Source organism: Palaemon carinicauda, chromosome 15 (genome assembly GCF_036898095.1).
Source record: "Palaemon carinicauda isolate YSFRI2023 chromosome 15, ASM3689809v2, whole genome shotgun sequence".
Classification (NCBI taxonomy): Eukaryota; Metazoa; Arthropoda; class Malacostraca; order Decapoda; family Palaemonidae; genus Palaemon; species Palaemon carinicauda.
Genome location: NC_090739.1, coordinates 60,514,401 through 60,533,254, shown reverse-complemented (window position 1 = coordinate 60,533,254; position 18,854 = coordinate 60,514,401). Strand labels below are relative to the sequence as shown.

At 36.6% G+C, this 18,854-nt stretch overlaps 1 protein-coding gene across 2 annotated transcripts in view; it reads right to left on the bottom strand.

Annotated features, from left to right (window-relative positions):
* Nucleotides 1-869: 869 nt before the first annotated feature.
* Ranbp16 (Ran-binding protein 16) overlaps nt 870-18,854 on the bottom strand; it is a 538,645-nt gene continuing 520,660 nt past the window's right edge. The window contains exon 11 of one of the 2 annotated variants that reach the window (XM_068388420.1): nt 870-1,100. In XM_068388420.1, coding sequence (XP_068244521.1) covers nt 887-1,100 — 214 coding nt within the window. In that variant the 3' untranslated portion in view covers nt 870-886. The remainder of the gene's footprint in view (nt 1,101-18,854) is intronic. The other variant, XM_068388421.1, reaches the window with a different exon arrangement.

The window sequence follows — 18,854 nt, the reverse complement described above, 5'->3', positions numbered from 1 at the left end:
TGTCTTCAAACTATACCACCCACCATGTATTTAAAAGTTTTGTTTACATGAGGTTAAATAGTGCACTTTATTCTAGAGGTGTCACTCCTGTTCTGACCAAAATGCTGAAATATCTGCATATCATGTAGTTCAATTATGCTCTATCTCTCTCTACTCTACTAAACCATACTTTGTTACTAGACAGTACAGTACAGTCCTGTAACATTTAAAAAAATATATAATTTCTATACATGTGTATAAATATTTCGTAATGTCTTGAGTCTAGGGCCTCGCTTATTATCCACAGATAAAAATGACATACTATATACCATGTCGTTTCCATTTCTTTATGTATTTACTGTATGGTTTTCAAGCATTACATGACCTTAAAGCGACAAGCATGCTCCCTAAATAAAAACTTGAATACTAGAAAAGTACACAGAGTGCAGACCTCTAAACAGCAGCTTATTTCTAGAAACTAGCTTGCCTTAGGTGGAGATTTCGTCAACCTTTTGCTCGACCTTGACTTTATCACTCCCATGTCTCAAAATAACGAGTAATTCCTGAAAGTTTCCCTACTGTGTAAAATTATAGCCAGGAAGTTGTTCCCAAACAAACAAACAGTGGCAAAAAACCTATCAATTTTGCTGGAGGAGGTAATAATAAAAAGAATACCAAGCAACAAAATGACAGGATTTATATAAAATTTTATCAATGTTGTAAACTTATTTTTAGAATATTTTTACCATACTCCAAGATATCTGTAAGCCTCCAATGCATCTCAAAAAAGAGAACCCTGGGTAATGACTCGTATTCACTCCTTCACACACAGACCAGGTTGATTTAAATGTCTTTGTCAAATGTCAAAAAAATACTACTTACATTATAAGAAACTAATGTACTGTACTTACATCTTTCTAACGAACACAGCTAAAACCATAGATTCATCATTAAGTCCTAAAATTTCCGACAGACGACGGTAAAACTTCGATGTCTTGTGTACTTGGTCACCTACGTATATTTTTCTAAATTGCTCGAAAAATGATATAGTAGCCACTTCAAGGCGTTCACAGCCTCCTTGGGGCAGGCAGGAATCAGTGAGGTTCATTAGCTGCAGTACTCTGAAAAAAAAAAAAAAAAACACTTATCAATACCAATTAACAAGACTGGTTTAAATATACAAAAAAATTATTAATACAAACCCTTTACAGATACAGTACTTTTATTAATCCTTTTGTTTGTCCCAAAGCTGCTTCCAGATACATGGTTTCAGCGTGAAAAAAAAACAATAATAGGGACAAGGTGTGGCTACTCATACAGCAACTACAATCAATGCAGCCATTTCTTTTTAAGGTCTTACCCTTTTAACATGAAGAATATGGACCTAGGAAGGTTGGATATTTGTTTACAATAACTAGTATATTTGTAATGTATACATTATAAACCCATGACCCAAGGGATCATTGGAGAGTTGGGAGTGTGTGACGACAGCCATAACAGGATGTGAAAATAGACTAAGCTAAAGCGTTGCATAGGTAAACATTTATTTATGTCTTGTAAACATGACACAAGCCTCCCGTAAGAAACAGTTGACCTATTGATCCCTACCGGAACCACCTGACTTCCGGATATAAGGCTGCATGATCATATTGTCTTTGTATTTGTAATAAACGCTGAGATAACTAATACTACGTTATCGACGCGAGCTTATTGTAAATCAGTTCTATTCATCTTTTCTTACGGAATGGTCATCCGACCAAACCATCCATACTCCAGTGATGGAGCTAACAATAAATTGTTTAAAGTTAACTTAAACTTTGACTTACTTTAAGAAGTAACCTACAAGTCTAATAATTCTATACCACATTGAAGAGATATGAAATGAACCACGATGTGTGCGTATAACATTCTCACAATAACAATTGGTGGCAGCGATTACAACTATAACAACCAGTAATTACAACTATATCAACCAGCGATTACAACTATAACAACCAGTAATTACAACTATATCAACCAGTGATTACAACTATAACAACCAGCGATTACAACTATAACAACCAGAGGTTACAACAGTAATAAATCTACAATTACGAGGAGTATCTACATCTACCGAAGTAATGAACTCATCGAATATCAGCTATAAATCAGATATAAACTGAGGAACAGGATCTTCAATCAACATACATCAGTAAACATCCTAAGAATACGAAGAAATGTCCTTCGAGACGAATTCTAGTATCAGTATCAACATTTAATGAAAGACTTTCATCACAAACATTCAAAAATCACATCGAGAAGCCAAGTTGAAGGTCATCACCCAGCTAAACTCTTGCAAAACACGAGAGAGAGAGAGAGAGAGAGAGAGAGAGAGAGAGAGAGAGAGAGAGAGAGAGAGAGAGAGAGGAGAGAGAGAGAGAGAGAGAGAGAGAGAGAGAGAGAGAGAGAGAGAGAGAGAGAGAGAGAGAGAGAGAGAGAGAGAGAGAGAGAGGACCGGATGTCATCGGATCAACATTTCTTCACCCATATATACTAAAGCTAAGTACATCCTTTATTCATTCAGTTTTTTGCAGTGAAGTGTATCGTCCATTATTGCTGGGGTGAGTTATGTGCAATCTTAATTTTCCTTTATTAAAGGAATCTATATTGAACTACGAATTCTCTTTGTGCTAATTACGTTTTCTTTCAGAAGTTTTCGGGAAATATCTTTGTCACATTAACTGTCCTGATATCATCATTTTGGGGGACTTTGTTATAATCTGCAACATATCTTTATTGTATAGTGCATATGAGTTTACGCAGTGGACATCTGTATTCATATAGAGATTTTGATAGGATCGCAAGGAATCGTAGTGATAGAAAAAAAGTTAAAGTAAACATGTCGGCACCTGGGACTCCCGGACCCAGTAACCCCACACCCAGTACCCCTAGTCCCGTTGTTACTCTAGTTAGTGCTAGATCAGCTATCCTTCCTTTTCAAGGTCGGGTCAATGGGTTCTTACCTCAGAATGTCGAGTCATGGATCTCGTCAGTAAATGCTCATTTAAACGCAAAACGCATTACAGACCCATCTGTACAATTATAAAAAGCTAAAAGTTTCATAGATTTTGCTAAAGGAGATGCAAGCGCGTATCTTAGGGGTCTCTCTTTTCAAGAGGCAGTTACATGGGACGATTTCAAAGTTGGGCTACGTGCAATATATGGTGGTGAGGAAGCTTTAGACGTAGTTTTGACATCAAGAAATACGCTTAATCAAGCCTCTATGACTCAGCTTAATGTTATAGAACGGGTGGCTCTCATTGCCGACAGGCTGAATGAATATCAGGATATTTTAGGCAATTCTACATGGGTTACAGGAGATAACATCGCCATGAAAGATTTCTTACGACTAATGTATTTAACTTGCATGACAATTATGTTGCCTGAGGCTTTAGTGCGGTGTTTTGATATAAAGTTAACGCCCGAAGCTACGGAATTGGATGTATATAAACAGATAAAGAAACACATGTATAAGTGTACTGACCTTGATCCCTTGCTTACTCAAGTTTTTGCAAAAATTAAACTAAGCTACAACAAGTAAACGTAGTTAATAATAATCAAGCTGCAGAGATGACGTGTTATAATTGCAAACGTCAAGGTCACTTGATTGCAGACTGTAGGACGCGATTTTGTTCGATTCATAATAGTTCAACCCATTCATATAGTCGATGCTTCTCGCGTAATCAACAACAGAATCCTAGAAATACACAGACAGTTCCCTATGGAAATAAGAAAAACCCTCAGTTTAATAAAAAGAAACAGGCGAACGGCAATGTACCGTATTTCACGTGTGATAAGACACTACAAGTGCTAAGACGCACCCTTAAATTAGCAAGGCAGTTTTAGAAAAAAAAAAAAAAAAAAAAAAAAAGGATTTTAAAAACTTCGAAATCCATGGTCAGCAATTCTAGCATGATTATTGTCTGATGGCACAGTAACTTTTCTTATTTAGGATGTATTATGAAATGCTCTAGTTAATATCTATTAGCTATATGTCGATGATCCCAACTCTATTACATATTCTTATAAGAAACAACGAAGCCAGTCATAGTTTCCACCAAAACTACACGTTTACTCATAGTGCTTGGTGTTTCAAGTGTTGTTTACATGATGAAAGCAGTGTTGCCAAAAGTTCTTTATAAAATTTTGGTAAAGATGTAAAGTTCTAGTAATAGTTCCAAAATTCCTCATATACCCTATAAATTTTCACACAAAATGTAGTTATTGATTATAGAAATCTATAAATTCTTTTAAGTGGAATACTTTAGCTACTGTTTATGTGATTCTGAGTCTAGTTACTTTTCTGCCAACTTGGTAATACTGCACTCAATTAACAGAAGTTTTTTCCCAACGACGTATTCAACAACTGTCTGTTTGTATTACAGTATTTCGGAACTCAGGCAACAAAGTCATTATCAATATATTGCTTTATTACAAAATATCAACAAAATATGATAAAATAGATATATACTGAATAAACAACTATGTCATGGTGTCGTCAGCTACGAGACCACCAGTTGGCATGTTTACTTCTGGAAGTGGGTTAGCGAGTCATCAGCTGATTACCAAAATACAGTAAAAAAAAAAAAATAATTTGCTACTGTACTTCGTTAAATGAAGTGCAATATAAAAATGAATGAATTTATAATATATGAATGATAATTGTAGGTTTATGTTCTATCTCTCGTGAGTTTGAGTGCTTGTATGTCAATAGTTTGGTATTTGAGGTGTCAAACTCCCCTATACAACTTTTTCTTAGTGTTAAGACGCAGGGTGATTCTGGGGGGCGTTTTTCGTGGAAAAAGGTGCGTCTTATGACACGGGAAATACGGTAGTTCAAAATAAAAAACAAACAAATAGTGCTTCAAGTAACTCTGCTCCTGGGCCGTCTAGCCAGAACTCGCAAGGTCAGACTAATTTTCAGATTGTGCAAAGCAAAGCAAATACCACATAGTTAACTCCAATGGGAGAGAGAGTGATGTTGGGTCATTCATATCAACATCTTTTGTATCAAATAATCCATTTAATAATTTATCAGATCATTGTGAGGTAATAGATTTTCCTATGAAACTCACGGCCGAATCCAATAAATCAGTGCAGGTTCCCGTAGATTTGCAACAAATTCACGCAATAATAAGCCAAAATGAGTTAAGACCAACATTATATGCTGTAAATTTAGAACACCGATCCTTCACATTATTTTTTGACTCTGGTAGTCCACGTAATATCATGGATTTGAGGACTCATCACTTGTTATTTTCGAACTTCCCTATAGAGAAGTCCGGAGTAAGGCTCTCGGGTATAGGAAATAATGAATTAAATGTAATAGGAATAACTCATGTTCAGTACAAGGTAGGTAAGTGCACGTTTGCCGATACCTTTATTGTTGTACAAAACATTGATATGTATCCAGCTGTAATTATAGGATACCCATCTATGGGCACTCAAAACATTATCTTAGCCCCTGCCAAACACGGCGTGTATATCAAAGGAAAATTCTATAAGTCCTCTAATACCTTAAAATCAGTTTTGGATAAAAAGGAGACGACAAATAAAACAGTAACGTACTTTGAAGAACCTATCATTTGTCTCATGAATCAAGAAATAATATACGCGACCCAACAGAATTCTCGTTCACCCGTAACATCATCTTGCACACAATCTATCGAGCCAAATGTATCTTCGAAATATAATAGTGTAAAGAAAACTTTGCCAGGATCTGAAATATTAATCCTTTTCGACACTGAAAACTAACGGATTGTCCGTCACACAAGCTATTTATACAGTCGCCTCACAACAACAATGTAATATTGAAGTCTGTAATCATTTGAATACCACTTTAGTAATCCACAAAAATCAACATATCTTGGATGTGGAAGTCTATAAACATCGCATTCTTACCGTCGCTGAGATCAATCACGCTCAATCAGTTGCGGATGCATCACTTTTGCAATCTATAAAAAATAAAATCAATAAAGACATTCAAGAAGAGGAAATTCAGCAGAAATTTTTTGATCTTTTAATATCATGATGTTTTCTCCACTACGGATGGATCCTTAGGTAAAACGGATGTCATAGAACAGACTCCCTATGAAATTCCAGAATGAGATAAATGATGAAATAGGTAAAATGCTAGAAGAAGGAGTCATTAGGAAATCAAACAGCCCTTATAATTTTCCATTAATAGTTGTACCGAAAAAAGATCGAACATGGCGTATCTGTGTAGACTTCCGTCGCTTAAATGAGGAAACGATCCCTAATCGATTCCCAGTGCCATGTACTGACGATATTTTATCTTTGCTAGGTCAGAACAAATATTTTACCAGTTTGGACTTACTTAAAGGCTTTCACCAGATACCATTAGAAGAAGATAGTACAGTGAACCCTCGTTTATCACGGTAGATAGGTTCCAAACCCGACCGCGATAGCTGAAATTCCGCGAAGTAGGGACACCATATTTACGTATTTATTTAACATGTATATTCAGACTTTTAAAACCTTCCCTTTACATAGTACTGTTAACAAACTACCCTTTAATGTACAGAACACATGTACTACAGTACCCTAAACTAAAACAAGCACAAATATTAAAGTCGATTTTATATCATGGGTTTCCTAAACACGCCAAAAAGCACGATAAAAAATGACAACCAATGTTTTGTTTACGTTTATCTCTGATCATAATGAAGAAATAAACGCATTTACACATCTGTGTATAGGTTAGTTTGTGCATCGATTATATTGATTTTGTTATTACCAATGTTTTACTTAATTTTTCTTAGGACTTCCAAATAAATGAAATGAATGCCATTTATATAATGTTTTTCTTTATGACGCCGCCTGAAACGGAAACCTTCCATTCGTTTACTGTACGCTCCATCTTCGATCGTAATAAACAAACGAAGGCATTAAACGCACAAGATGAAAGTGATGAATAATGATATTAAAAGCTTTCAGTAAATACAGTGATACCTCTGGATACGAAAGTTTCCGCTTAAGAAAAATTCAGGATACGAAAAGTGATTCGAAGATTTTTATGCCCCAGTATACGAATAAAATTTCAGGATACGAAAACCTTACGAGATCTCAACTCTTCGCAGAGAGTAATTTTAAAAAGCGCGCGCCGCCAGACTTTGAACTTGGGTAGACTCACTTACAGCCTCCCGCTCACCCATTGGTTATCTCCCTACTCAGATGCTAGCTGACGCCATAAGATCCTGCTTTCCTATTGGTCGGCAACTATCCCAGCTTGCTTACGCACGGGCGTTCATCTCTCTCTCTCTCTCTTTTCGTTCCGACCGCAGTATCGTTAACAGACATTGTGTGCTTTCGCTTGTTTGACGTAGTGTTAATATACAGTACATTCGTACGCCACGTGTTATCGTTATTAAACATTCGTTACTGTGCACTGTACTGTATTACTGTTTACTATACATAGTACTGTATATAACGTACGTAGTGTATTATATTACGTATTACTGTAGCCATGGGTCCCAAGAATGTTGCCGAAGGAAAGAAGAAGAAGACAATGCTCTCGATGGAGACGAAACTTGAAATCGTAAAATAGTACGAGTCTGGCATGCGTTTAAGTGCAATCGCTAAGGGGTATGGCCGGAATCCATCTACGATAGGCACCATCCTGAAGCAGAAGGCGGCCATCAAAGCAGCGGCCCCTTCTAAGGGCGTCACTATTTTCTCCAATAAAAGAACCAACGTGCATGACGAGATGGAGAGGCTGCTTCTTGTGTGGATCAAAGACAAAGAGATCTCAGGAGACACCATCACTGAGACTACAATTTGCCAGAAGGCCTCCGCCATTTTCGGTGATCTTGTGCGTTCTCAGGCCGAAGAAGGGGCAGGAGAAGGAACATCCCAGCAGGAACCCAAAGAGTTCAAGGCTTCTCGGGGGTGGTTCGAGAAATTCAAGAAAAGGACTGGCATTCATTCAGTGGTATGGCATGGGGAGGCAGCCAGCTCGGACACGAAGGCCGCCAAAGCCTTTGTTAAAATGTTCGACGAGTTGATCCTGCAGGAAGGCTACAGTTCGCAGCAAGTTTTCAATTACGACGAAACTGGACTTTTTTTGAAGAAAATGCCTCGTCGGACGTTCATCACGGCGGAGGAGAAGAGGCTACCCGGACATAAGCCTATGAAGGACAGGCTTACCCTTGCTTTTTGTGCAAACGCCAGTGGGGACTGCAAGATAAAGCCCCTGCTGGTGTACCATTCAGAAAATCCCCGAGCCTTCAAAGCCCACAAAGACATCAAGGAGAACCTTCCCGTGATGTGGAGGGCGAATGCTAAAGCCTGGGTAACGAGGCAACTTTTCATTGATTGGGTGAATGTCTGCTTCGGTCCGACTGTCCGAAAATATTTGGAAGAAAACCGCCTCCCTATGAAATGTCTGCTGGTGTTGGACAATGCTCCAGCTCACCCTCCTGGCCTCGAGGAATATCTTCTGGCCGAGTATTCCTTCATAAAGGTCCTATATCTACCGCCTAACACCACCCCTCTCCTCCAGCCCATGGACCAGCAAGTTGTACACGAAGCATCTCTTCCAGAGATGTTTCCAAGTCACAGAGAGTACAAACCTCACTCTGCGTGAATTCTGGAAAGATCACTTTAATATCGTGATATGCCTCAAACACATCGATCTCGCTTGGCAGGAAGTTTCGAGGCGTACCCTAAACTCATCTTGGAGGAAGCTGTGGCCTGATGTTGTCTCTGCAAGAGACTTCGAGGGGTTCGGGAAGCCTGGAGGCGAAGCCGAGATCATTGACGATCCTGAACCCATTCAGCAGTCTGAGGTGGCTGACATCGTACATCTTGGTACGTCCATGGGGCTGGAAGTTAGCGCCGAGGATATAGACGAACTTATCGAGGAGCACCACGAGGAGTTGACGACGGACGACCTGAAGAGTTGGAGACGATGCAAGTGAGTGTTGTTCAAGAGCAGTTCTCTAGCGGTGATGAGGAGGATGTTACACCTTTGAAAACGGCAGACATTAAGGAAATTCTCGCATGTTTCCATAAAATGGCAGACTACGTCGAAAAGGAACATCCAGAAAAAGTTTATACCAACCGTGCGCTTCAACAGTGCAATGACGTTTGCCTAACGCATTTTAGAAATGTGTTGAAACGTAGGCAGAAACAAGCTTCAATGGATAGTTTCTTATTAAAAAGGCCAGCGGTATTAGTAGGCCAAGACGAAGGTGAAAGTGAAGAAAAGAAACAGAAAAGAGGAAGTGATGAAGAATTAGAAGGTGAAAGTAAAGAAAAGAAACAGAAAAAAGAAAGTGATGAAGAAGTAGAAGAGATTTAGAAAATATGAAAAATGTAAAGTTATAAAAAAGCAAAAAAAAAATTCAGTTTTAAGTTTTATGTTACCGTTAAATGTTAAAGTAATTTTTTCTTTCATTTTATAGTTTTCCATACGTAATGTTAAGTGTTAATTATTTCTGCCATTTTTTTATTTCGTAAAGTTTAAGTATTAATGTGTTAAGTGTGTAAATTACTGTACGTAGTCTGTCACTTGTTACGTTTTCTGCCTTATGCCATCCTCCTCTGCCGCGACTTCGATATCGGACATCGTCTCAATCAAAAGGTAAGTTTCAACTTTTTTGTTACACTAATTAATTGTAACCTTTTTTTCAGAGTGTACAGGTATCAATCATTAATTTAGGTGTACGTACAGGTAACAATACACCTTCACTGATCTAAATGCTTTACGTACATACAGTACCGTAACTTTTATACAGTAGTAAAGAAAACGGACCGTTTTCTTTGGGCTGGGGGGGATAACTTGGCTATAACTACATTATTGAATAATCTCATAGTGGTTTCTGGAATGGATTAGGCTGTTTTTAACGGTTGGGTTAATTATTGAATGATAGAAATGGCTGCATTGCATGTTTATTACTACAGTTTAGCGTGTTTATGGAAGAAAAGGTGTCTTTTCGTAAGGCTTGGAACGGATTAGGCTATTTACATGTAAAACGCGACTCAGGATACGAAACCTTATCCTGAACGGATTCCTTTCGTATCCTGAGGCATCACTGTATGTTATTACAAATATTATTTACCGTATCTATATAAAATCCTACATACGTAGCAAAGCAGGAAATAATTTTTTTTTTTTTTTTTTGCCGTTTAATCAACAATAACAAACTGCCGCTAATGACCGAATGATAATTTACGAGAGAGAGAGAGAGAGAGAGAGAGAGAGAGAGAGAGAGAGAGAGAGAGAGTAGTTTTAAATAAACAAAAAAATATGAAACACCAATCACAGGCTAGATTACAAAACTTGGGAGCTGATTTGTCATCTATCAGCACTGGAACCAATCACAGTCCGTCTTACATGCTACGTAGTAGTTAAAAATTCAAATACAAGGTCCTATATACAGTATGCTTTACATACGCTATTTTACGCTTGTTTTGTTGTAGGATATGTACGCTTATTCGAGATGTGATTTTTGCAACAAAGAATATTATTGAATGCAGTACTACCTACGTATACATACAAAAGATTCATGGAAAAGATGCACATCCATTACATTTGTAGTAGTAGCCATCAGCAGCCTTATACCATTCAAATATGACAAAGTCAGACTGCATCTGATTTGCGTTTCATGTTCGATTTAATTTTACTACGTATACTGAATTATCGTATGATCACATTCTCTTTTCGTGTTTTATTTCTTTCTGTACTGAATCATATGTCATATGTAATGCAATGAACCATCAGTAAGAGCTGATATTACTAATTATTAATGGAATCAACGAAATATTTGGGGTCTTCATATATCGCGGCTATTTTCAAAATTTCCGGAAAATCCGCGATATATGTATATACATGCGTTATGAAAAAAATCCGCGAAGTCGTGAATCCGCGATAGTCGAACCGCGAAATAACTAGGGCTCACTGTATCCCATACACTGCCTTCAGCACAGCCAGGGGACATTATGAATTTTTGCGTATGCCTTTTGGTTTATGTTGTGCTCCCATAACGTTTACTAGAATGATAAACATAGTGTTTGGAGACTTGTTAGGGGACATATTGCATGCCTATATAGACGACCTTGTAATCTTTTCTAATACCTTAGAAGAACATTTACGTAAACTGGAGCTAGTGCTACAGAGACTAAGACAGCATAATTTAAGGGTAAAGATTAGTAAGTGTGAATTCTTTAAAACAATTAGTTCATTTAGGTTTTACGGTGTCTAGTCAAGGTCTTAAAGTAGTCCACGATCAGGTGTCGGCTATCCGTAACTATCCGATACCTACTAATGTCAAGGGAATACAGCAATTTATGGGGTGTAGTGGGTATTACAGGCGTTTTATACGCAATTATTCAATAATAGCCGCTCCCCCTAACCGATCTTACGAAAAAGGGCATAGATTTCATATGGTCTGAGCAGCATAAAAAGGCGTTTGATACCTTGAAAGATGAACTGTGTAGTTCTATCTTAAAATTTCCTGACTTCGGTAAGGAATTCTTCATTGCAACAGATGCCTCAGACCTAGGAGTAGGTGGGGTATTGCTTCAGCAATATGACAAACAGTTTTTCCCGATAGCTTTTTATTCATGTAAACTGAGACCTTCTTAAAGTAAATATGCAGTAATAGACAAGGAAGGGCTAGCTATTGTTAATTCACTAGTGCATTTTAAGTTCATAATATACAGTTATCCCGTCAAGGTTCTTACGGATCATAAGCCCCTAACTGACTTCTTTAGAGGCTTTAGTCACAGCCCCAAACGGGCTCGGTGGCATTTGATCATACAAGATTTTGGCGCGAGGATCGGGTATTTACCTGGGAAAGCCAATATCATTGCGGACACATTATCACAGAACCCCGTGTCATCTTGTACGGAGCCATTAGCTGAATTAATAGAAATATCAACATCCATGCCTATTGTTAAAACTGTATTTGAACAGGAAGATCTGGGCTGGAGTGCTGAACTAATACAGACTGAGAAAAGAAAAGATCAGAAATTAGAAAAAAATCATAAATGCTTTGAACAGAAATCCTAAGGAAAAGGAATATATATAGTATACGCAGTTGAATTATATAATCAAAGATAATATTCTGTGGAGATCCGTGACAAGGAAAACCCACAATACATCACAGGTGACTAACGACCAGGTAGTGGTACCAATCTCACTTATACCCACTGTCCTAAATTGATTGCATGCAAATCCATTGCATGGCCACCCAGGGTTTTCCATAATGTCACAGAAAGCCAAATCATTGTTTTATTGGCATACGATGCTTACAGATATAAAAAAGCACATAGCTAATTGTCGCACTTGTCAAGAAAACAAAGGGCACACGAAGACACCTGTCAGCCTAGGGGCTTATCCCGTGCCCAATCAACCCTTTGAAAGAGTACATTTAGATTTATTAACAGGATTTTACGAGTCAGACAGAGGAAATAAGCACCTCTTAGTAATTATAAATGCTTTGACTCGATATACAGAACTGATAGCACTTATAACTAAAACCGTGATCGAATGCGCTAGGAAGTTTTACGAGTGCTACATTTGTAAACATGGAATTCCACACATGATAATCTCAGACTCGGGTGGAGATTTCAATAATCATTTCCTTAACTCATTGTGTGAATTCCTTGGCATAAAGAAAATCAATACCATGATCCATCACCCAGAGTCGAATGGGCTAGTGGAAAGAGCGAATAGGAAGGTTTTAAACATATCAAAAGTTTCCCCCTAGGGGGATCAGACCCCAACTGGGATATTGCCATATCTGCGGTACTAAGTACTCTGAATCACTCATATCATGTATCTATTAAAATGTCGCCGCACGAGGCAATGTACAGTACCCAAGCTAGAACGCCTTTCCATGTATTAACGCCTACAACTAATTTATCAAATCCTTTAAAGGATGTTATGAATGCAAGCATATGTCGTTATGATATCCTTCGAAAGAATCTAGAAGAATCACAAATCATAATGAAAAGGAATCATGATAAAATAGCGAAGCCAACTAAAACATATACCATGGGTGATAAGGTATACATACAAGTATACGTACGCAAAGGACTCAATTACAAACTGACACCTAAGTTTGAAGGCCAGTTTAACATTTTAAAAACATTAACGGCCAATAGATTTAGAGTTCAAAACGTATCCCAACCCACTGATGAGAGAATTGTACCATTGGCTCACATAAGAAATTAAAATAAAAGAGAAGGAAGTGAGGGAAATTTTTGTATCTATGAAACTTGTATCATATTTGTGTGTAAATATTTTTTTTTTTTACAACAGGAGTAATTACATATACTTTTCTCATTGCAGGTTTCCAAAATGAAGTCTTTATTGTTAGGAGGGATATTGTTCGTTCAGACATTGTTTTCGTGTGGGAAGAGCCCTAAAACTAAAATTATAGATTTTAAATATGGCACTATTGTAGAGAGAACAGAAGACTTTTTCATTACAGCAAGCAATATATTTATAGAAGTAAATATGCAAGCGATTTCCTCCCAGAGGATGACGTCACTAGCTTAAAAAGCGACCTGTCAAGGTTCGCTGCTTCATTAAATGAAATGTATCGACGTCATTTTCCTTTTAATACAGAGAGTTCGCTTGCACCAACATTAAGCGTTGCAGAAATTTTATCATACGACTTGCAAGATAAAACTGACGAGGCAGAAGCTCTGGCTCGTGACCTATTGATGTGGACTGTGCGACATAATAACCTTGAAAGAAGTAACCTGTTTGTTTTTGCTGCACTAAACATCTTTGGATCTATTGCAAGTTTAGGCTTAGGAATTTCAAATCGTATTAAAATCAGTAAATAAAATAAGAAAATTGAGTTTTTAGAACATGAAAACGAACTAGTTTTATCAGAACTGAGGAATCAATTAACATCAATTAATCAAATAATGAGTTTGGTGAACGAACATTCTAGTAATATCAGTCAGATTATGGAAGTACAAAACTTGCTGGCAATGTTAACGTAAAGTATTATAATTCAAAAATAGATCATATCCATACTAAAATTTCACATTTTATTGAGAAATCAAAAGACCATGTGGAAGTTATTACGTTAGCAACTAAGGGTGTTTTATCACCACATCTTTTGCCAATTAAAGACCTAACGTTAATTTTGGAGAACGGACGGAAGAAAATGGGTTATGTTCCTTTGTTAAACGCCCATAAGTTAGAATTTTATTATAGTTTAATATCAGTAAGCGTTGAAAATTACAGGATCATGATTACAATTCCCTTTGATTCTTCTGACAAGCATACAAAATATCACCATTCCCAACTTTCATGACAAATAACTCAAGTCCAGTAATATCCAGTTTGACAGGACACGTATTGATTTCCCCTGATAAGGAAACATATACGGTCGTTAGAGACTTAGATATAACTCACTGTTCAGAAGCCATGAATAATAAAGTATGTACAGCTGACTCCTTTGAATTCCATAATATATCAATGGATTCATGCAAGTTAGGTATAGTGCTAAACGGTTCTCTCTCCCATACATATGAAGATTGTCTGAAAAAACTTTATTCTTTTGACGATAATAAGTTCAATTACAGATTGAACAACGGCTCGTGGATACGATACGAAAAGGCCGGCTTCAATGTATCATGCCCGGACGGATCCACGACCCACTCCCAGGTTTTCGTTGCAGCGACGGTTGCATCGGGACGTCCACGAATTAAACGGTCCAAGGAATTAACACTATCATCAGGGAACGGGCCTACTTCGCGAATTTCATGTGGACCACTACAATCCCATCCTTACCTCTCCCATACAACGCACGGGTGGCTAAATGGTTGACGAAACTAGCCGAGATGGACCACCCGTCACCGACTTTTGCAGGGGGGAATCTTCGTTTCTACATGTCGCTGGCATCAATCAGCGTTACGGTGGTGACTTATCGCCGTTAACATCTTTGCTTGGTGTAGGTTGAGGCAAAAACAGGTGGAGCTACAGAGGAACGTTTTGCCATGTCCAGACAACACTCCAATTGCATTGAAGGCATTTACATTTAGAGCCGTTTGAAACTGGCCATTTCACTTGACTCGGGGGGGGGGGGGGGTAAAATTGTCTGGAAATGAGAATTGTGTGAAAAGTGGTCAGTACGCTAGTAATGTGTAGTTGAAGAGACTCCAGGACAATGCATTTGTATTTTATATATATAAACAGTTAAAGTATCTTTTGGGCACCTAATAAAATATTGCAGCTCTATATGTTAAAAAAAAAAATCTTTTGGGCACCTAATAAAATATCTAAGCCCTATATACATATATATATATATGTGTGTGTGTGTGTGTGTGTGTGAGAGAGAAACCGTGGTGCGTGTACATACCAGGAATTTTTGTCTTGTGCACATTAATATCAAATTTGATGTATTTATATCTTTACCAAGGTAACAAATATTCTTAATCATTTACTAATGAATAATCATATCAGTTTTGATGTAGTTATATCTTTACCAAGGTAACAAATATTCTTAATCAGTTAATAATGAACAATAATATCTATAATATATCTATCTTTGACAAAGGTAACAAGTATTCTTAAACAAGTTACCAATTCGTATGTACATGTTCAATTTTTTTTTTGGTACCTCATAATCATTTGCTAGCAATATGCCATATATAGCATACATGGATCTGTATTTTCCATGCATTTTTCTTTATTTAGGACTATATGTTAAGTATGTATTATTTTTTACATATACCTTTTTTGCATATTCAACCTTAATCATTTGTTTATGGCTATGACTAAAATATATATCCAGTCACACTCCTAGGAAACATATTTTTTCTAAATGTTCAATACTTGAAGGTAGCTGTCCGAGCTAATGTAATGTATACATTATAAACCCATGACCCAAGGGATCATTGGAGAGTTGGGAGTGTGTGACGACAGCCATAACAGGATGTGAAAATAGACTAAGCTAAAGCGTTGCATAGGTAAACATTTATTTATGTCTTGTAAACATGTCACAAGCCTCCCGTGAGAAACAGTTGACCTATTGATCCCTACCGGAACCACCTGACTTCCGGATGTAAGGCTGCATGATCATATTGTCTTTGTATTTGTAATAAACGCTGAGATAACTAATACTACATTATCGGTGCGAGCTTATTGTAAATCAGTTCTATTCATCTTTACATGCGGAATGGTCATCCGACCAAACCATCCATACTCCAGTGATGGAGCTAACAATAAATTGTTTAAAGTTAACTTAAACTTTGACTTACTTTAAGAAGTAACCTACAAGTCTAATAATTCTATATCACATTGAAGAGATATGAGATGAACCACGATGTGTGTATAACATTCTCACACTAACATATTAATAAAAAATTCTTGGAACTTACACATTTCACAAAATAAATCCATTACAGTAAAACCACTTTTACTGTAGATTAACAAACAGCTGATTTGACTATTTATCTATTTCCTTATTTCCTTTCCTCACCGGGCTATTTTCCCCTATTGGACCCCTTGGGCTTATAGCATCTGGCTTTTCCAACTGGGGTTGTAGCTTGGCTTGTAATAATAATAATAATAATAATAATAATAATAATAATAATAATAATAATAATAATAGTGAACTTTTCATACAAAATATAAGCTGGTAAGTCACTTATCTGCTGCCAGTAAACTGGAAGCGCCAAGCAATATTTTCAAACCGAGCACCATTACACCTACACTCAACAGAATAGGCTGCTGAAAAGATGTGTTTAAAGTGAAGGGAATGTTGGCCCAAACATTAAAAAGTCTCTCTTTTCCTTCCTTCTTTTCAATTTCTTTTTCATTTGTTATACATTTTTACAGTTCATTTCAGTCTACTTTATTACTTATACCTTTATTCCTCACTATCATTATTCCCTTTCTTATTCTTTATTAACCTTATTCCATTTTATTCATTTTGTCTAGCTTTATTCTATTCAATACCAAAGGCTTAGTTTCTCCCATTCAGCACTTTTCTATTTCCTTTTCATTTATCTTTTAATTTCTAGCATTTATACATTTTTCTTCTTCATTTCAGTCTGCTTATTCTTTATGCCTTTCCTTGTTCCCTTTTCATTCGTTTTTATTCTGTATTTTCAACTAAGTTTGGAATGGTTCTTATAAAAATTGGTCTCTACCCAGCTGGATTCAAACGACATTTAGTTCTCAAATCTAAGATGTGCATGTACTATCAGGATCCTTACTGAAATTTTGATGCACTAGAAACAGTAGCTACCACTTGATGAGTTAAGGCAACAGTTTGAAACAGGGAAGGTTAGGCCTGAAATATTACTCTAAATTTAAAACTTAATGGCCTTCTGAGCTTTTACAAAAGAAGCCAATGACATTAAACTCTTAAATAACACACAACTATCATTAGGCTGTAGCAAGGTCAAAGGCTGGAGGGGCATTATCATTATCATTCCCTCTATAACAAAGACCCTAGCTTTCTCTGAACTTCCCTTGCACTACTGTGAAAGTAAGCTTTTATGTTTGGAAACTTTATTCTGATCATGAAACATACTTCCCAGAAAGTGAAACAGTGAAGCGAGTCTTATGCACATCAGCACAGTGCAGCAATACCTAACAAATCGGGAGAAGACATCTTAAAACCATTAAAATTACTATGAAAAAACCTTACATTTGGGGCTACGGAGCACACATCCATTAGTTTCACTGTTGACTTTTATACTTAAGAAGGGATACACCATATGAGTAAGTTGTTGTTGCTAGACACTAGTCTCATTGCTTTACAAGAGACATTTGTGTATTGAAAATAATTAAGAAATTTTATAATTTTTTTTTTTAATAACTGCTGCCATATCTTCACAAGAAAAGTATTTTCTGATATATTAGACACATATGTCTGCTACAAAATTATCCTGAAATTTATTGCTACTGTACTTTCCTAAGTTAGGAAGAAATATCAAAATTATGTTTTTAATAAACTGATTTTAAGGCTATATCATTGTGTTTATTGTATTTCCGAATAATAGGAGTATGGTATCTACGCTTTGGTGTTGGAAATAAATAAGAAATTTCATTACAAAAATTCTGATTTTTTTTAATAACTGCTGCCATATCTTCACCAAAAAAAGTATTTTCTGATATAGGCTACTGGACACACACATGTCTGCCAGAAAATTATCCAGCAATTTATTGCTAATGAACTTTCATAAATTAAGAAATATTAAAATATTTTCCTTACACTAACTTCTAAGGCTGTATCAACTGTGTTTTTGTATTTCCTGATAAAAGTGCATGGTATCTATCCTTTTGAACAATTTATTTATGGTTGCTAATTTTCTTGCAAATGCAAATTTTCCTATACTAATCTGGAAAAGTGTCAGACTACTAGGGTACTGAGTGTTTCATGTGCTGTGCATTAGTTAGAAACATTATATATATATATATACATATGGATAAATATCAACACAACATCGTGTTTAAATAGAATTAAATTTCTACCTCATACTTGGGATCGAACACATATATATACACATATATATATATATACTGTATATATATATTATATATATATATATATTTATATATATATATATATATATATATATATATATATATATATATAGGGAGTCCTTGGATTGAAACGGTCCCGATTTTCGCTGTTTCGAGGTTTTGCTGAGATGCAGCAAGCGTTGGTAACTTTTGAGGCTCAGGATCCTACCATGGAAAGGTTCACTAGGGTTTCCAGAAGCATCATGGATTTACTGCAGCGTTACAAAGAGATCTTGGATGAGAAGAGGATTCTGCCTGTCCAGTCTAACCTGGAGTGGTTTTTTAAGAAAGTAGAGAGACCTGTACCCTCTAC